Source organism: Ictalurus punctatus, chromosome 16 (assembly GCF_001660625.3).
Source record: "Ictalurus punctatus breed USDA103 chromosome 16, Coco_2.0, whole genome shotgun sequence".
Taxonomy (NCBI): Eukaryota; Metazoa; Chordata; class Actinopteri; order Siluriformes; family Ictaluridae; genus Ictalurus; species Ictalurus punctatus.
The window spans coordinates 13,855,102-13,876,485 of NC_030431.2; the positions used below are offsets into that span (position 1 = coordinate 13,855,102).

The 21,384-nt window shown below is 40.4% G+C and overlaps 1 protein-coding gene across 2 annotated transcripts in view; it reads left to right on the forward strand.

The window, feature by feature from the left end:
* Positions 1–21,384, forward strand: part of robo3 (roundabout, axon guidance receptor, homolog 3 (Drosophila)) — a 103,247-nt gene that overhangs the window by 11,900 nt on the left and 69,963 nt on the right. For both annotated transcript variants that reach the window (XM_017489816.3, XM_053686801.1), the window contains exon 2: positions 313–639. In XM_017489816.3, coding sequence (XP_017345305.1) covers positions 313–639 — 327 coding nt within the window. The remainder of the gene's footprint in view (positions 1–312; positions 640–21,384) is intronic.

The following is a 21,384-nucleotide window of genomic DNA, read 5'->3' on the forward strand; positions in this document are numbered from 1 at the left end:
GCCATGCGTATATAATGTGTCTTCATTTTACTCAGCCAAGTCCTGCCAGAAATAGTTGGGTTTTTTTTTCTATACATGCCAATCACAGCTTGCATAAATGACCTGCAGAGAGCCGGTATTCCGAGTACAGACTTATGAGCTGAGTTTCTGATGGATTTGTTTTTCTTGATATGTTGTATTAATTTTAATTATGTCTGTTTTTCCTGACTGCCCTCCACTAATTATTTAACTCTCCCACTTTAATGAATCAGATTTGATCATTCTTGATCAAGCAGCATGATAAATCTGTTCTAATGATCGCTCTTATCACAGGATCTCGGGCGAGGTTGGAGGACGCACCGCCGCGAATCGTGGAGCATCCTTCAGATCTGATTGTATCAAAGGGAGAGCCAGCAACGCTGAACTGTAAGGCTGAGGGAAGGCCGACACCCATGGTGGAGTGGTATAAAGATGGAGAGAGGGTGGAGACAGACCGCGAGGACCCTCGCTCACACCGCATGCTGCTCCCTACAGGTTCGCTCTTCTTCCTCAGGATTGTGCACGGACGCCGGAGCAAGCCAGATGAAGGTGTCTATGTGTGTGTAGCCAGGAACTACCTGGGAGAAGCCGTCAGTCGCAACGCATCTTTGGAAGTTGCAAGTAAGCTGGCATGGTTGATTCTTTCTGTTTTTCTTCCTTTTCTGTCAAAAGTTTTCCTGTTATTCAGGTTGATAAACTGTGTAGTTGCAGTAAGTAAAAGTTTGAAGATATTTTGGCACTCATCCCAGGGGCTTCATCTGAACACTTTTGTTCTGTCACTTTCCCTCTTTTTCCTTCTGGTTTTCTCCTTCTTTTTATCCTTCTCTGCCTTACTGACATTATCCAACTTTTTTTTTTTTTTAGTTAATCATTTACCTTTAGGTTTATCTACAGAGCCCCCCTAGTGTCAGGTAAGAAAAAAAAACAGCCGTGTGTTTTGCAATCCGTACCCTCGGTTTTGCAATCTGTACCCTCGGTTTTGTAATCCATACCCTCGGTTTTGTAAACCGCGCGCACCGTGTTAAAGTTTGGTCTATATTGGACATTCGCTATACATTCGAGCTTCTCTCTTCTAATTCTCAAGAAATAAACACACAAAAAGGACATAATGTGTATTGTCTTAATAATGTGTATTGAGTGGACATATAACCAATACAACTGAATATATTTTTAAATTTTCTCCCCTTAAAGCCCACGGGCTTTGGGACACGCATCAGCGCAGTCAGTAAGGGACCGTCTAAAAGTGCATGACCTGGGCAACTGTATAAGAGTTTTATATGGTACAATAAATTTATATGTGTAATATAAAGGTATATCATTAATAATATATATGTTATAAAAAATTCTTTATCCATACTGTATCCTAACACTGCAATAAGCTAGATATCCTGTTAAGTAGACGACTATAAACTTAATAGAATCTTATACAGTTGCCCAGGTCATGCACTTTTTAGACGGTCCCTTACTGACTCCCTTACTATAAGGCGCTTCCGCGGGCTTTAACGGGAGAAAATTAAAAAATATATTCAGTTGTATTGGTTCTATGTGCACTCAATACACATTATTAAGACAATACACATTATGTCATTTTTGTGTGTTTATTTCTTGAGAAATAGAAGAGAGAAGCTCGAATGTAGACGAATGTCCAATATAAACCCAACTTTAATGCGGTGTGAGCAGTTTACAAAACCGAAGGTAAGGATTGCAAAAACGAGGGTACGGATTACACATGGCTGTATTTTTTTTCTTACATGACACTAGGGGGGCTCCGTATTTATCACATCTTAGTGTGAGAGAAACTGCTGGTCTTAGAGGATGTAGGCAGGTGCAATCTAATGATTTAATCATCTATGCACAATATTACACTGCCACTATATTCACTGATGTTTACTCAGATTATATTATATTATATTATATTATATTATATTATATTATATATTATTTCAAATTATAAGACCTGCCAACCTTACACATTTTGCAATTTAACATAATCACTCAAAAATTCACCAAAAGAGCAGGCTTTCTCTCTCATATACAGCAGGAGGTGAGCCAGTTGACATATGAATCTTTAATAAATTGTGTCGGTGTTTTGAACTGTCAGATATTAACTAACACTGTCTGGAAGCCCTGCTTTCTTCCCCCATCTCACATGCTCTCATCTGGACTCACAGACTGCCTTGCTTTCTGTCTTTTAGTTCATTAATGTGTATTAAAGTATATCGGTATATGTTAGACTTAGCTGTATTAATGTATAGCTGACATTAGACAAGTATACAGTATTTAAATATCAGTTAACTATATAGTATTTATTACAGATGCCACACAAATATTTCTGCCTAAAATGGTCAAAAATGGCACCTTTGGTTTTTGGCTGATAAAGAAAAAAAAGTTCAGAAATTTTGAACTAAAAACAGGCAGGCATACAATGAAGTGTAAAACCTAACCGTTCACAAATTTGGATGATTCATCACCATTAATCACGATTTTTTTAAAATGGTAAATTGCAAGCAGGGAAAAGTCAATATCACACAAGCCTATACATCTGATTTGTAGAATCAGAATAGGTAGATGGCAGTATAATGAGAGAAAAGAGTAAAAAGAATGGGAGATTTGTGATGCAGGTTGTTTCCAGGTAACAGATGTTTGTTCAAGCCACGTAGTAGTTCTCATGGAACATCTCCAGGCTCTAACAGAAGGACTTCTCATATCTAGTGTTGTATAATCAAATACAGCTGGCACGATTTGATTACCGTCATTAGATTATCGGGTAACCAAATCATGTGTTTATAACGCTGTGTCTTTTCCCTTTATTAAAAAAAGGCAATGTGTTTTGCCTGAAATTTACAGAAAACAGACTCTTGAGTTGGACTTAGTTTTACTTAAAGAGACTGACAGTCTTCTGTTTGGACAACTCTGTCTTTGTTTACTTACTGTCTTTAGAGACATGCTGTAGCCCTGATCTGGCGTTGGTTGCCCTCAAGACAGACTGTTTAAATGCTTTACCATCTGCTGAGTGTGGTAGATGAGGGGTAATGTGTCTTGCTTACTCCTACTCCCGGGAGAGAGAGAGAGACGGGTGGTCTGACAAACTAAAATAGTGTTTCTGGATATTTAAGAATTCAGAAAATTATAGTCTTTGGGGTTTTTTTTGCTATAGGTACTTGGCAGATTGAAGAGCTTTACTTTGAATCCAAGAAATCTATTTTTCTCTCTGCAGATTTATATGAACTTCATGGATTTTGTGATATAAGTGATTAAAGAAAAATATTGAATAGCTGCTTACTCATCTTCTAGGCTTTTATAGGGTTTAATGAATATACAAACTGGCCTTTTATTTATAAGTGAACTCTTCACCTTTTTATGCAAAGCAACAATAAATCTGAGGCCTGCCTAATGATATTATGGAAAATATGAATCCATTGCAGAGTCCAATGAAAGCACGTTGCCACATATCATTTCCCAGGCTGATTTGTGGGTTCATTTTGAGTTCATGGTGATGTTTGCTGAGTTGCATTATGAGTGCTTGTAATCAGATGGCTGAATCTGATAGAAATCACAGAAAGGGGCTTTCGTAATCAGCAGTGTCCTTACAAAATTACTTTCAGAAATAATCATCTGTAAGTGTCTGATTTATGAAACCACCATGTCCAAATCGAATGGTTGCATAGAATCTGGCTGCATATGTGTCCATTGCTGTCTTGCATATCCCATAATGGAAAACCCTGACACAGAGCAGTTTGTGTATAAATATGAATTGGAATGTGAAATTGTTTTGACTTAAGATTTGTATTTTGCACTGCCTAGTCACAGAATATTCATTTTAGGATTAGCCTGTTAACGCATATTGACAATGTTGTGACATAAACTGTCTTCAAAGCCTGTCTCTAACCTTCCTATATATCAAAGCAATGCTGTCTAAGCCACTGACTTATGAGATGTCATAGGCAGCAAAGTATCAAGTCAGCCCCTTAAGTTTACCTAAAAAGAGGATGAAGGTATTTTTATTCGGGGGGGGGGGGGGGGGGGGGGCTGTGTTATATTAAAGGTTATATCAAAGAGTGTCTAAAACCCCCTTACCTGTCATATAATTACTGTAACACACACCCTTGAGTAGCTTATTGCTTTTATAAAATGGTGACAAAAACAATATGAAAATGGGTAGTGGTTGATAACTAATAAAAAAATATACAACCACACAATGTAGTCTGTTAACAGTAAGCTTTGATTCCTAAGTAATATAATGGACAAAGATTATTTGGACAGAATAATGGCTTGGGTGTAATAGTTCTATTGGTTTAAGATCTGGCACATTAATACAGAATTAAATTATTGTGAAAGGTGTTCATATATTGAGGACTTATATTGACAATCATTCGAACATGGCGCAGCCAGTCAGATTTTGAACTAAATCTATCTATTTTTCTAGATTTAGGATGCTTGTCTGGTTTAGACTTTTAGGATCACACCAACCTTTTGATGCTAGTGTCAGTGATCCTCACGTGACTTTATTCATCTCTCTCGGTTGAGACACAAGAATGCCTGCTTATTCTCTAGTGAGTTCTGACTCTGTGTTTCCCTCTGATACTTTAGTAGGAGAGAAAGCTGGAGACACAGAGTCAAAGTTCTGTCTGCATAAAGCAATGAAGAGATGTGACACAATATGCTAAATTGATATCAAACATACAGCATGTGTAGCCCATTCTGGACATGATCTTGTTTTTTTTTATTGAAGCACAATGCCAGTTTAGTTGAGACCGTCTATAGGCTGAGGCAGTTGTGACAATAAAACGAAATGCCCCATATGGCAGGTGCTTCATGTTCATTGTTAAGCCGTCTCAGGTTAATGGTGGAGTGATTGAGTAAGGCCCATGGGCACACTCTGGATTGACGGCAGCATTCTGGAGAGAGACAGTGGAAGGGGCAGGGGGGTTGAACCGTGGGGGTACCCACTGCCAGCGCTGGCATGGCATCAGTGAGCCTTGCTCCAGCATGGCATTGAGCCAGAAGGCAGGTGGTGGGCAGGAGCTGAGGGGCATAGGGCTCTTCAGCTGCTGCTCGGGCCTGCCACACTGCTGGTGTAGGGCACATGAGGTGGAGCCCATGGGGGAAGACATAGACAGGGGATGTGGTGGAAAAGGAGGAGGGAGCCAGTAAGAGTGAGGTACACCAAGAATAGGACTAAAGAGGAGTGGGAGAGACTGAGCGCGCGAGAGAGAGAGGTGGAGAGAGGAGTGGAGTGAGGACCTCAAATGCCAAACGGCTCCATCTGGCAGCAGCAGGCAGCATGTTGTACATTATGGGGGCACTGATGAGAGGCGTTCTGGAGAGCAGCGACAGGCAGCAGCTCAGTGTGTGTGTGGGAGTGCATGAATGCACACAGGAAGAGACTTAGTTACTCTGCTAAGCCTTTACACGCCATTTTTTGTAAGATGATATTTATGGCAGTGAGGGTAGTTTCATGTTTTCTGTGTTATAAGCTTAGATGAACAAGCTGCAGTTTAGATGATATGGAGTGGCAAACAGTAGCTGCTTTGCAGTAAATGATGGATGAAAGTGACTCTTCTTGCTAGTGCATTTCTGTTTATTATCATTTTTAAATAGTTGATTTGGCTTGTGCTGTTGATGTGATTGATGTGCTTATGGTTTGTACCTGATGGAGAATCATTTTGGAATCATATCACTAGATACTTGCAGTACCAGTTGATTTGTTATGGATTCTGTTGCTATTTTTAGTGTTAATGTCCTCTCAAAGGACCTGAAATCTGAAAGCTGAAAAATGAAAATTGCATCTTGTACATGGTTTATTGGTTACATTTATGTTAACCACAACATTCTTGTGCAAAGTGCGGTTATTGAATAATTCAAGTGCCTAATTGCAACATGTGTTTTATGTAGGGGAAGCCAAGAATCAACATTAAACATAAAGCAGAAAACAAAACCACTAGCACTGGTCAAAACCAAACAAATCAAGCAGAGACACAGAACAGGTGAACACATTAGTGTAATCGACCAATCATGACATGGGCATAGACAGGAAACAAAAAAGACATGGCTTACTGTAACCTGGGCCGGATTATCCAATGGGCATTATGGGCACAGGCCCAGGGTCCCCTGCACACTGAGGCCTAAGCGAGGGAACAAAAACATTTTTTTCTTTTCTTTTCTTTTTTTTACATTGCCGAAAATGGAGGGCAATGTCTGGTTGGGCCGTGCAAGATTAAAAAAGACGTGCGACACTTAATGTCTACACTGGTGTAGGCCATAGGGAGTGTGGCGCCTGTAACATAAACATAAACTGTAACATAAACAAAAGCAGCCATGAAGTCAAAACAAAGAGACACAAGAGCAGCACAGCACACTGAGATTTTTTATGACATTTTGCTTTTCCATAATTTTCCTGCGAAATGCAGTAAATAGTTGACAACCATATAAACCAATAATAATATGCCATGTGTCACCTCCATTCTTCATGACTCTGACTGTATGCTCTGATACCCATTTTTGCTGAGGGCATTTGGGTGAGTCACATGGCACTTTTCCACTGCATGGTACGGCTCGATTCGACTCGACTCTTTGGGGGCTTTCTACTGTGGATAGTGCCTGGTACCTGGTACTTTTTTCAGTACCACTTCAATCGAGTTGAGTGGATACTAAATGTGAACCGCTCACCGAGGGAGTAGGGAATTCACTGTAACGAGTGGTTCTGTATTTTGTCTGAATAAATGTGTCATTTAATACATACTTTGCATATGGTAATTATGTATCATTTATCTCATTACAGATAAAATTACAACAAAGGTTTCTGTCTCGCTTGTTACCGATTTCCAAACAGGCATTTCTCGAACTCACTCCTGTCGTGGCTGAATCTAACCTAGTCATATCGAGCACTATGTAGGTTCTAGAACACAGTTATTTTACATCCTTAATAGCGTCCATGTTCAGTGAACAGGAAAGGCATTTGGAATATGGTCTGACCATGTATTTGTACAGGGCTGCAGATAATACATTATTCCTGCGTGAAGGTGATTGGAAGATGGCACCCATGTTGAGGCGGCACTAAACTACAGTGGAAAAGCAAGCTCAGAAAAGTAAAACGAGCCGAGTTGAGTCAACTCGAGCCGTACCATGCAGTGGAAAAAAGGCTACAGTCATGTGGCCTTCTAAACAGAGGTTATGTTGAGGTCAGGGCTGATGTCCATGGGAACAGGTGAGGGCAAAGTGGCAGCTGTACCAAGAAATGCTGGGAATGAACATGTGAAAGGAGAACTTGAGAATCTTTGTTTTGATTGGTTGAGAGTGGGGGATTTCTCACATTGTGGAATTTCACTGGTAATGACCACAACCTGACTAGACGTTACCATAAACAGTCACCAGAAGCATCAGTTTATGCATTGTGTTTTTTCATAAATATTTAACTGTAAGTAATTTTACTGTTTTTAGCACAAATAACCCTGTCCTAGTGTGAGTGCAGATAGCTGCCATATATGACCTGACACGTACATGTCAAGCGTGGTACGTGCTCTGTTGAGTAGCCATTATGGACAACTGAACTCAGCCTGTAAAATTCAGTGAAACGTCAATTAGGGTTCAAGAACACTCTGTTAGGTTTTCACAACTGATTGAGAATTTAAGGCAGAGCTACATAAACTTCCTTGATTACAAAGGTCCAGATCAGCGACTAACATAATTAAATGGTGACATCAGGTGATTAGTTCATGGCTGTAAATAAGAGAATTTGAAGCATTATGGACTCAACAGAGAGAATAACTACAAACTACATGGTTCATTCTATTTTCACTGTCAACTTTACTTTTAAACAAGGTATGTCACTGGTTTGCTAATGAGACAAGAGAGGGTAAATAAAATGAAAAATCTATGAAAGTCTGTGAAAACGCTCTCCGTTTTAAGCTAATGTCTCTAACCCTGCATGTGATTGGCTTCAACAACCCACAACAGAAGATCTGCTACAGAAGCCACGATGGTTCATGTTTTCAGAACTAGTGTTACTGGATGGCCACCTTTTTTTTTCATGTCAGTCAGTCTTGCTGCAGAATTTTTTAGATACTCAGTTTGATCCACTGAAATACTTTGTTGCGTCCACATCTGGACCACTTGGTCTACCAGTTGATGACCCCTGCTTTAAGGAGTCATTTATCTAGGTGTAGAGCACAGTGTTTGAGCCAGGCTCTGTGGAGTCTGGTGTTTCGGTCTGGTCTCTTAGGGATTAGGCAGTGGCAACAACACAGATAACATTGTCTGCTTTCAGGTCAGACAGGCCAGGGATGTTTTCGCAGCTCTGTATTTTTGTGCTCACATCCAGGCATTAAATGCGGGCAAATGAAACGCTGAATAAAAGTGCAGATTCACTCCCTGACAGTAGCTGCCGCTTATTGAAAAGCTCATCAGCTCATCAGGGAGAAGAAGAAGAGAGCCAGTATTCACGTCTTTAAGCCGTTCGCACACTTTTTGCTAACTGTTAAAGCACGTAAGCACTTTTGTGTAATGTAACATATTTGGTCATTTGGTCACTGCAACAAATACTTCTTTAAAGCAAAATCCTTAAAGTTCTAATTTTAAACAATATACTCTTTTTTAATAAGTAATGATTTTAATTATATTACAGTCACAGCAATAACATTCACATACTTATGGGAATACTTATTTTTTTGGAGGGGGGTGGGTATAAGGCAACTATTGTTGTGCCCAAAAATGTTAATGTTCCTACAAATTGATGAAGTGTTGAATATGAATGGTCTTTTTTTGTTGTCAATATGATAATACAACAACGCAATAATGGAGCACTTAACTATTTAAAAAAGAGGTCAAGAATACGTATATGCATAAAATATGCCAGGTGCAAAATTACTACAATGGACTATCAATCAGCGGATTAGCATTTGCATATTTGCAGGGAAGAGACAAAGAAACAAACAATGCGATTTAGTGTAGAAAGCAACACTGAAAGAATTAAATGGATCATTTAGAATATATGCTTGCATTTCAGTGTCGTCAAAAAATAGCCATGACATAGTAAATACACTTATATAGTATTAATATGTAATTTTGAATCTGGTACTTTCAAAGGACACCTTGTTTATGTGTGTAGGCAGACGGATTTATTAGCAATGAGCATTTTATTTTGGTTATGTCACTTATGCACTCTCACTAAAATGGTGGGTGCAAGCATCTTCTTCTTCGTCTACTTTTTCGGCTTCTTCTATGTCGGTAAGACAGTGTTGTACTTGAGCACCATCAAGTCGTAGTTTTATGTGACTTCAGCGGCTCCAGGCTTGTGAACATAAGCTTGAATCTCATTAGTCGGACAGTTTTGGGCGTAGCACGTAAAAAAAAAAAGAAAAAAAAAGGAACCTCACGACATTAAAAAAATTAACGCTTTGACACCACACATTTTACGCCTGGGTGTGAACACTGTCATTGGCAGCCACTGGGGCGTTAAACAGACTGTGAACAGGGTTTTCTGTGCACCAGGGCGTGCACTCTCCTCTTGGGCTGGCTGCCCTCGACGCTATTAAACAAAGAGAGTATACCAAACAGGATTGTTTTGAAAAAAGTCTGGTGTTTAAAAACGCTTCAGAGTAAATCACTGATAAAGTCTTACTGGCAGAGGGAATATTGCAAAGCATTTTAATTTAATCAGTGCAAAGTGTGTTAGTCCTAATGGTTTGTCACACCCAGATTTTATATAGTAATAAAAACTAAATGAATAAGATCTCAGCAATGTTCATTACTTTGAGACTGGAAGTTCATTTTAGGTCAGCGAAAGTGTTGCTGGGCTATGACACATCACAATACTTATCAATGTATGTGCATACTTTGTAAGGTTAATGTGAAAATTGAAATCGTGCTGCATCGTTATATCATGATCACATGGACTCTGGTCTTTCGACATTGTCTTATTTTTGGTGTGGTGTGGACCGTGGCAGTTTTGCACACTCTCTGACCCCCTGTGTGTGTCCAAGCAGAAGTAATGAGATCACTTAGCCTGGTGGGCCATAGGGGTCAGGGAGACTGCTGACAGGGTGGGGTCGTACAGACAGAGGAAGTCTCATCCCTTGTATAGCCTCGTACTTAATTAAAGAAGGGACTAGAGTGCCCTCCCAGCACTGCTGACTGCTAAGTAGAGAGAGAAAGGGGGAGGCAAAAGGACCAGGGTTCTGAGCGAGGGAGGCAGCTAAGCTGAGATTTTAACAGGTGGTGTGAGGCGGTGCACTAACAGCCCCCCGTTCAATATGAGTGCATCTGTGGGGTCGAGGTTATGGGCAGAGCATAGTGGACATGGAGAACAATATAACTTCTCTCTAATTCAGCACCATGATGGCTCATGTCCTTTTGTTATAGCTTAAGTATGTACACACATACACAGACACACATTGACAAAGCATTAAACCTCTAATAATTATCTGCAGGTTTGGAGAAGATTCAGCTGCTGACTAGCTAGACATAAAGACAAAAGTAATTCTTATTTCGGAGGCTCACAGCTATAGATTTGTGTGTTTATTCAAAATATTTGAGTCCAATAAGGAAATGCAGCAGCTGTTTAGTTTGCAACACATGCTTTCAGCTTGCAAACTTGATTCAGCTCCCTCTCACTAATTGGTTTCTCTCTTCTCTTGCTGCTCAGCTTTAGAAAAGAGACAAGAAATCATCAAACGAGAAAATTGCAATAATTAAAGCAAACATTTTGTCACGTTAGAGAAAAAGTGGCCATGGAAGAGTTGCGTTCTTAAAGTGGTCTCATGCCGTGCGTGGTTTATCACTGCTAAAAGTGTACTTTGTGCCCTGGCAGATTCGAAGTAGTAGTGATTTTTTATTAGGCCTTTATTAGTGCAGAAGTACTGTTTCATTGATTCTGAATATTGTACAGACCAGGCTGGAATTATTCGTTTAATCTATTCTCCAAACAGGCAGTCAGTTTGAAGAAGAGGCCTTTAAGGATGATTGCATTTCATTTTTCTCCCGAGTGGTAAAGGTTTGAGCTTAAATATTAGTCTATACTAAAACCTCTTTCATCTTTCAAAAGCTTCATGATAGTCGCAGAGATACACTGCAGAGCTCTTAGCTGGAATTGCCGAGAAACAGCAGAGAAGTCACGATCAGTTTACTGGCATTTGTTTTGTTATGGTACTTAGCTATCAGGCCTCTTATATAGTTTAGCTCATTTTGTGCCTGCTTCAAGAGGCTGCACAGACAGTAACCCTGGAATTGGATGATTGATTGCTTTTCTCTCACTGGAAATGCCAACAGTAATGTGAGGAAGGAGAGAGCAGGCAAAGAGCGAAGTTCTAGTTCTGAGTTTAGTAGGTACACTCACAAACCTGTATAACCCAGCAGCAGTTATATCAGTTACAAATTACATCAATTCAATTCACACATATGATCATATGGTTTTCACATATGACTATGTGTGATATGTGATCACATGTGAGATATACAGTATCTCACAAAAGTGAGTACACCCCTCACATTTTTGTAAATATTTGATTATATCTTTTCATGTGACAACACTGAAGAAATGAAAATTTGCTACAATGTAAAGTAGTGAGTAGGGGTGTCACGATACCAAAAATCTAGTAGTCGGTACTGATACCACCAAAAGTACACGATACTCGATACCAAAGTCGATACCACGGTGTGGTATAAATTTAAAAAATAAAATAAAAAAACTCTCCTGGAGGACATCCTCCTCTGGCTGATACAGGCAAAGAGAGAGAGAGGGAGGGGGGTATTTTAGTTATCAAACACTGTCTGATAATGAGTGGACATGCACTCCTAAACGCGTGCGCGTGCACACACCCGCACACACACACACACACACACACACACACCTTATACTCTAAATGCAAGCATTAGTTTAAATTCACTGATATGGTGGCAGACCAAAAATATTTATTAAAAGCATGAACATTTTAATAATTATTAGTGACATTAGGCTACATTTAGCTGACAGGACACGGGCTGAATGGCGATGCATGGTGGCCCATTCGGAGGTAGTTTATAACAATGCGTTAGCATCGTTAACAAGTAAATGTCTATTGCAAACATTACATGGAGAATAACGTTAGCTAGTTTCACAGCCACGATGCCAGCTGCCTCAAACATGATATAGGACCGTCTATCAGGTGCTTCGCCAAATTCCAGGTGTTTCCTCGCTTTGTTTGAAATGAATGATAGCATCGGTTGCACACTGGAAACCGATACTAGCTTTCCTCTCAACGAGTCGTGGCCGAGCTAAACTTGTTAAACTAAGCTAATCTTCTGTAGTTTTTCCTGTGTGCTTGTAGGCAGCACTCCTCTTCTTCTTCACCACTTGTGGACTGACTAAAACACTTGCGTGTATTTGCTGCCCCCATCAGGTTCAGAAGATTAGCAACCTCTGTACTTTCGTTACAGTTGGTACCAACGGAAATGCAGAAAAACAAGTACCGTCACGTTTTAAGAATGTTGGTACCGAAGTATCGGTTCTCGTGACATCCCTAGTAGTGAGTGTACAGCTTGTGTAACAGTGTAAATTTGCTGTCCCCTCAAAATAACTCAACACACAGCCATTAATGTCTAAACCGCTGGCAACAAAAATGAGTACACCCCTAAGTGAAAAAGTTGAAATTGGGCCCAATTAGCCATTTTCCCTCCCCGGGGTCATTTGACTTGTTAGTGTTACAAGGTCTCATGTGTGAATGGGGAGCAGGTGTGTTAAATTTGGTGTCATCGCTCTCACACTCCCTCATACTGGTCACTGGAAGTTCAACATGGCACCACATGGCAAAGAACTCTCTGAGGATCTGAAAAAAAGAATTGTTGCTCAACATAAAGATGGCCTAGGCTATAAGAAGATCACCAAGACCCTGACACTGAGCTGCAGCACGGTGGCCAAGACCATACAGCGGATTAACAGGACAGGTTCCACTCAGAACAGGCCTCGCCATGGTCGACCAAAGAAGTTGGGTGCACGTGCTCAGCGTCATATCCAGAGGTTGTCTTTGGGAAATAGACGTATGAGTGCTGCCAGCATTGCTGCAGAGTTTGAGGGGGTCAGCCTGTCAGTGCTCAGACCATATGCCGCACACTGCATCAAACTGGTCTGCATGGATGTCGTCCCAGAAGGAAGCCTCTTCTAAAGATGATGCACAAGAAAGCCCGCAAACAGTTTGCTGAAGACAAGCAGACTAAGGACATGGATTACTGAACCATGTCCTGTGGTCTGATGAGACCAAGATTAACTTATTTGGTTCAGATGATGTCAAGCGCGTGTGGCGGCAGCCAGGTGAGGAGTACAAAGACAAGTGGGTCTTGCCTGCAGTCAAGCATGGTGGTGGGAGTGTCATGGTCTGGGGCTGCATGAGTGCTGCCGGCACTGGGGAGCGACAGTTCATTGAGGGAACCATGAATGCCTACATGTACTGTGACATACTGAAGCAGAGCATGATCAGTATGCAGTATTCCAGCATGATAATGACCCCAAGCACACCTCCAAGATGACCACTGCCTTGCTAAAGAAGCTGACGGTGAAGGTGATGGACTGGCCAAGCATGTCTCCAGACCTAAACCATATTGAGCATCTGTGGGGCATCCTCAAATGGAAGGTGGAGGAGCACAAGGTCTCTAACATCCACCAGCTCCGTGATGTCGTCATGGAGGACTGGAAGAGGTCTCCAGTGGCAACCTGTGAAGCTCTGGTGAACTCCATGCCCAAGAGGGTTAAGGCAGTGCTGGAAAATAATGGTAGCCACACAAAATATTGACACTTTGGGCCCAATTTGGACATTTTCACTTAGGGGTGTACTCACTTTTGTTGCCAGCGGTTTAGACATTAATGGCTGTGTGTTGAGTTAATTTGAGTGGACAGCAAATTTACACTGTTATACAAGCTGTACACTCACTACTTTTCATTGTAGCAAAGTGTCATTTCTTCAGTGTTGTCACATTAAAAGATTTAATAAAATATTTACAAAAATGTGAGGGGTGTACTCACTTTTGTGAGATACTGTATATGAAGGCACATTTTGGCATAAAATTGCATGTGAGGTACACCCATAACATCATGTGAATAAAATGTGATCATATGTAAAAAAAAAAAAAAAAAAATTAAAAATCATTTATGAATGAAAATTTATAAATGATGTGGAAAAAACGTGAAAATAAATTAATCGTGAAAAAAAGTTTTAAAAAATGTATTAATTGTGAAAAAACATGAAAATAATGAATCGTGAAAAATGTGAAAATAATGAATTGTGAAAAAAAATGTGAAAATAAATGTATCATGTAAAAAAGCGTGAAAATAAATGAATTCCCTTCTCAGGGAAAAGGGTTACCCAGACATTCCCTCAAAGGGAACTCAACATTGCGTGAGCTCCACGCTGTAGAAACGAGAATACCAACTCCGTCATACTGAGGGTATGGCCTGTATAAAATGATCCGAGCCCGATGGTCACTGCAAGACACTTGAGCCCGGGCTGTAATATCGAATGAATGTGTGCAGCGTAGACCACCCCACAGCAGCACACACATCCTGTAAGGGTACTCCTTTGGACAAAGTCTTCGAGGAGGCAGCCCCCCCTTTTTTGCGGGCGTTACACAGACAACCGACATGCAGTCTCTCTGAAGATAATAAGGCTGACAGTGTAGTTCACAGGTACAAAATCAGTTGTGAAAAAAACATGAAAATAAATTAATTGTGGAAAAAACCCCAAGTGAAATATGAATCGTGAAAATAAACAAGAAAATAAACCAATTATGGGGAAAACACGTGAAAATAAATGAGTTATGGGAAAAACACATGACAAATTAGTTATGGGAAAAGCATGTGAAAATAAATTAATCGTGAAAAAACGTGAGAATACACGAATCATGAAAAAAATTTGTTGTGTTTAAAAATTATTTGCAAATAAACAAATGATTTGAAAGAATTAAAAGTAAGAAATAAATGAACTGTGAAGAAAAACACATGAAAATGAATGAATTGTGAAGAAAAACACGTGAAAAGAAATTAATTCTGAAGAAAAACCAAATGTGAAAATAAGTGAATCATGTGTAAAAGAAATGAATAGTATATAAATTATGTGAAAATCTATTAATCATATGTATAAAAATTAAAACGAGAATGCATGAATTATGTGAAAAACAAATCACGTGAAAATAAGTAAATCATGTGTAAAAATCAGGTAAGAAAATAAATGAATCAGGCAAAACAACATAAAAAAACACGTATTAAATTTGAAAAGGCCACATGTAGGCTAAGAAATGTGTGAAACTTAACATGAAGTTATTCTTATGTGACTTTTCTACAAGTGTTTTCACTCATTTTCTACAGGCTACAGGCTTGGAAGGGTCCCTAAGATTTTTCTTTATGAACATTCTATGCAGCCACGGCAATATTTAGAGCTTTCCTGACTGTTGCTTTAATGGCAGAATTGAGGCAGGACCATTTTTAATGACATCCCCAACAGACAAATCACTGAAGCATACTAGAACCAGGGATGACAATACTGTCCCATTAGACAGCTATAGTCCATAATATGTCCTGAAGTGAAGGAGGCAGGATAATCAACTATCATTTCCTGAAGAGCCTCCCTTTTCTGTCTAAGTACATTAGTGGTGTCTGTGTCAGGCATCTGATGTCATTAAGCTGTTTGAAGTAGATACATAAAAACCTGAAGAATCAGATAGTTTAGCAGCAAAATTGCTATAACATCAGGACAGATTGAGAGAGCCGATCTTGTGATGTTATACATTATTCTTCACATCATTCCAGGGTCCGTCACTCTTACTGGGTCTGACCCCTGTCTTTTCTCATGATGTCTGAGTGGCATGTGTTGAAGAAGACAGCAAAGAACAGTTTGTGTTTGTCCCCTGGAAAGATTAGAAGAGAATGAGTAAAAAGGGGTCGTACATCAAGAGCATGCATGTAAGACTTAGTCCCAGTCCCTACTCCCTTTGACATTTATTGCTCGTTTCTTAAAGCATTGCGTTATGATTATGTGTTTATAAAACCAAACCGCTTTTATAGACCACTCAGCCATGCATCAGGAACCGACACGTTTTCTAATTCTCAATTGCTCATAGCCATATTTAAACACTCAGTGGCACTTTATTGGACGCAATGACAACGTACAAACGATAGACTAATGATAGTCATATTTTGGAACATTTGCCATAGGGCTGCAATGACTCTAAACTTCAGGCAAAAGATAGGACGCTAAAGGAACAGGTACAGATCTCTGTAGTAATAAAATGTCGTAAAATATCTGCATTGTTTTTTATTACTATGTTATTTGCAAACTTTATAAAAATAATTTTTTTGACACTGCACTTCTTTCTTAATTTTTCAGTGTCATATTCCATACTTCTCTATGTCTGTCAGTAAAAGATTGAAAGAGGCGTGGCCTTAATGCTTGTTAGTCCCAGCAAAGAATGCGTGGTCTCAGTATCTGTTAGTCCCAGTGAAGGAGGCGTGGTCTCAGTATCTGTTAGGCCCAGTGAAGGAGGCGTGGTCTCAATATCTGTTAGTCCCAGTGTAGGAGGCGTGGGCTTAGTATCTGTTAGTCCTAGTGAAGGAGGCGTGGTCTCAGTATATGTTAGTCCCAGTGAAAGAGGCATGGTCTCAGTATCTGTTAGTCCCAGTGAAGAAGGCATGGTCTCTTTATCTGTTAGTCCCAGTGAAGGAGGCATGGTCTCAGTATCTGTTAGTTCCAGTAAAGAAGGCATGGTATCTGTATCTGTTAGTCCCAGTGAAGGAGGTGTGGTCTCAGTATCTCTTAGTCTCAGTGAAGGAGGTGTGGTCTCAGTATCTGTTAGTCTCGGTGAAGGAGGCGTGGTCTCAGTATCTGTTAGTCCCAGTGAAGGAGACATGGTATCTATGCTTGTTAGTCCCAGTGAAGGAGGTGTGGTCTCAGTATCTGTTAGTCCCAGTGAAGGAGGCATGGTCACAGTATCTGTTAGTCCCAGTGAAGGAGGCATGGTCTCAATATCTGTTAGTCCCAGTGAAGGAGGCGTGGTCTCAGTATATGTTAGTTCCAATGAAGGAGGCGTGGTCTCAGTATCTGTTAGTCCCAGTGAAGGAGGCATGGTCTCAGTATCTGTTAGTCTCAGTGAAGGAGGCATGGTCTCAGTATCTGTTAGTCCCATTGAAGGAGGCGTGGTCTCAATATCTGTTAGTCCCAGTGAAGGAGGCGTGATCTCAGTATATGTTAGTTCCAGTGAAGGAGGCGTGGTCTCAGTATCTGTTAGTCTCAATGAAATAGGCGTGGTCTCAGTATCTGTTAGTCCTAGTGAAGGAGGCGTGGTCACAGTATATGTTAGTTCCAGTGAAGGAGGCATGGTCTCAGTATCTGTTAGTCCCAGTGAAAGACGCATGGTCTAAGTATCTGTTAGTCCCAGTGAAGAAGGCATGGTCTCTTTATCTGTTAGTCCCAGTGAAGGAGGCATGGTCTCAGTATCTGTTAGTTCCAGTGAAGAAGGCATGGTATCTGTATCTGTTAGTCCCAGTGAAGGAGGTGTGGTCTCAGTATCTGTTGGTCTCAGTGAAGGAGGCGTGGTCTCTATGCTTGTTAGTCCCAGTGAAGGAGGTGTGGTCTCAGTATCTGTTAGGCCAAGAAAAGGAGACATGGTCTCTATGCTTGTTAGTCCCAGTGAAGGAGGTGTGGTTTCAGTATCTGTTAGGCCAAATGAAGGAGGCATGGTCTCTGTGCTTGTTAGTCCCAGTTAAGGAGGCATGGTCTCTGTATCTGATAGACCAAGTGACCAACTGTGGTCTCTGTGCTTATGCTGCATTTGGCAATAGGTCATAACTTGTAATTCCCAATCTCCGACCAGGAAAAAATAAAACACCCTCTCCACTTGGAATTTGTCCTTGGGAACTCGGGATGGTCTTCCTTCAACTACCGCAAGTGATGTTAAATCAACATGGCTGCATGCAGCATTATTAGTTCCAGTGAAGGAGATGTGATCTCCCACTCATAAAGCAATCATTTAACTTTAAGTAAACTTTCTATACAACATTGAATTTCTGTTTCTATTGCCGTTAATTTTAAGTGTATGTTGAATGAATCTTAAATATGCTTATGTAATTTCATATTTATATATACATTATATCTACTCATTAAACATCCCTAGGCCACCTCACTGCCAGTGTGCAGATGGACATATCAATATTCACTGTCAGTAAAAGAGCAGTTAATTCTGGTTGTTTTGATCCACGCAGTTGGCCACGTGGCAGTAAACAGGGTTCAAGTGGGACATCTGAGGGTGAAGGGGGGATTTGGGCAGTACACAGTTGCCTGCACCCCGTCCTGTTCACTCATCATCAACATTTACCCGCATCCCCATCACTAGATTAAAATAATCCTCCTTCGCTCACAGACTGTGTCTCCATTACACCCACCACGTGTTCCACACACGTTGGATTAGACCGCCTCTCTAATGGACTTATTGTTGTCTGTATCTGCATACAAAAAGATCCATGTTTTGGGGGGTTTAGGGGCTCCCCTTTCCTGGCCATAAAACCAACTGCCTTTCTTCCCTCCTCCTCTTATGCATTTCACATCTCTCCATCATTGCCACATTTGTTCTTTACTCAGCCGTTAGTAGGTCAGCCTTCTGTCTAGTATTGTTCCGTTAATCACAGCTCTTACATGGCTAAAAACAACTAAAGTGTACAGCAGAGTGTGTGTGTGTGTGTGTGTGTGTGTGTGTGTGTGTGTGTGTGTGTGTGTGTATCTTTATTTGCTTTAGACAGTTGACCTCCTGTAGAGCAGGCCTCGTCTCCCTGAAACAGCCTTTTGAAGTAGTACTGGGAATTCAAGATCTTTGCGCCTCTTTAGAATACAGCTAGGGAAATAGAGCAAGGAAAATTTACTCACCGACTTTCTAATCGAGGCGTCTACCTCCTCTTCAAAGACGAGAAAATGTGAAGCTTGTCATTGTCGATTAGATGGAATATTTTTACTCAGATTATTTATGCAGAAGCAGAAAACTTTTTGGCCCTCAAGTTAAGCTGAAGTTAGACTGCTATTGTCAGACTGCTTGAATTTCTAACAATCTGCTGCAGCCTGTGAGATAAAGGTTTGTTGTATGTGACAGACATTTTACCTTTGGGGTCAGTATTCAAATTCCATCACAAGGGAAACAGTTGGTGGTGTCACCACCAACCAGAGCTGAGCTGACACAGGATGCCTGAGGAATTCTGGGAGCTGAATTTAGTTATGCAGAAGTTTGGAATGAGTGAGATGCTCTAATTCTCTGTTGTTGTTGTTGTTGTTGTTGTTTTAGAATGTTTCAGATTTTCTAACCAAGATGTGTGTTGGATTGAACACATTTGGGGTGTGTGTGTGTGTGTTTATTACCAAAGTCTTTTTCCAATCTGTACCCACTTTACCCTGCTTCAGATTCTTGTTCTTCGTTGACAGAAATGAAACCCGATGTGGTCTTCTGCTCTTGTAGCCCATTAGCCTCAAGGTTCGGCATGTATTCATACTGAGATACTTTTTTGCTCACCACGATTGAGTTGTTGTATCCTCCATGTCAGCTCAAACCAGTCTGCCCATTCTCCTTCGATCTCTCTCATCAACCAGACGCTTCCATTTGCAGAACCACTGCTCACTGTTTTGGTTTTTTTTGCACCATAAACTCTAGAGACTGCTGTGTGTGAAAATCCCAGGAAATCAGCAGCCCTAGCCCCATCTACAACCATGTGCTGGTCAAAGTCAATGAAATCTCACTGAACATTAACTGAAACTCTTGCCCTGTATCTGCATGATTTTATGCATTGAACTGCAATGTATTGTGTATTTGTGAAAGGGGGAACCCAAAGATTCCAAGTATTCAGATGTAAGCGATTTTACATTGATGTGGCTAGCCATCCACAGGAAAGCATCAGGAATAAATGTCAGGAGAAGTGGGGCACCCAGAACTGGATCTTGCACCACAACAATGCACCTGTGCACAATGCACATTGTCAAACAATATTGTCAACCATTGTTGTAATGCTGTAGGTTTTATAACACAATTTTTTTAACAATTCCATAAATTTTTGGATCCCTCCTCATATATAATTGGGGCAGTGGTGGCTCAGTGGTTAAAGGCTCTGGGTTACTGATCAGAAGGTCAGGAGTTCAAGCCCCAGCACTGCCATGCTACCACTGTTGGGCCGTTAAGCCTCAATTGCTCAGTTGTATAAATGAGATAAGGGTATAAATGCTGTATAAGGGCATCTGCCAAATGCTGTAAATGTATAATACACAAATACATTTATGACAGCACTTTAATGCAGTATTACACTCTCTTCAGGAGCGAACAAATGACATTTATTAGCAAGTCCACAGAGCAAGTGAAAGCTTTAATGTGCTGCCCCCATGTTTTGGTTGGCTGGAAACCTAACCGAGCTAAACGGTGATAGTTCATGTAACATAATAACAAATAACCAGCTAGTGAGCTAGACTGCGCATTAATACATTTGCCCATTTTGGAGTAAGTTAGACAGGAAAATATAAAGTTTATTGAATTTGAATTCCTGAAGCTTATTATCACTCTGGAGTAGAGTTAGCTACATATTGAGATAATGTTATCACCCAGCGCTAGTGTGTGACATACTGTACTTGCATTTATGAGAAGGTGTGAGGATTAACCTCTCTCCCCTGCACTCCAAAGAGAGCTGAGCTCTTGGCCCAGGACTGAGGCTTGAGGTGTGTGTGTGTGTGTGTGTGTGTGTGTGTATGTGTGTGTGTGTGTGTGTGTTTCACTTCCCACTGAAGTCAGTTAAATATAACTCCTTTCTGGTTAGGATACAGGCTGAGCAAAGCAATACTTGCTGACATGTACTAGTAAAAGTGCACATTCAGGAAATATATCAAACTGTATTTTCATGCATAATAATAATAATAATAAAAAAACCCCACCTCAGATCTAAGTGTTCTTGGTGCATGATAGCTAACGCTAATGCTAGGTGTGCTTCAAAAAATGCACACAAAGTGTCAGTCAGTTATACTCTTTGTTAGTCTCTTTGGTTTCTAAAGTATTATTATACCACAGATGTTAACCTACTGTTATACTTTTTCACCTCTACTGTATATTAATAAGACTTTAGAATAGGACACAGCACCATCGTAGCCTGCTAGCATCTAAGCATCTACCAAGGTATTATTCGTGATTCGTGGTAGATGCTTACATGTTTTCATGGTATCTGAAATAATACCTTCCATGGCGCACTTATTTAACATCCAAAGACAACAGTCATGCTTTGTGCAAAATTCTGACTAGAAATGAATCAGTCAACACTTCACTAGAGCTACATTGTATTCCCAGATCAACACTATGCTATTTACGAACTGTTCACAAACCGAAAAATCGCATAAG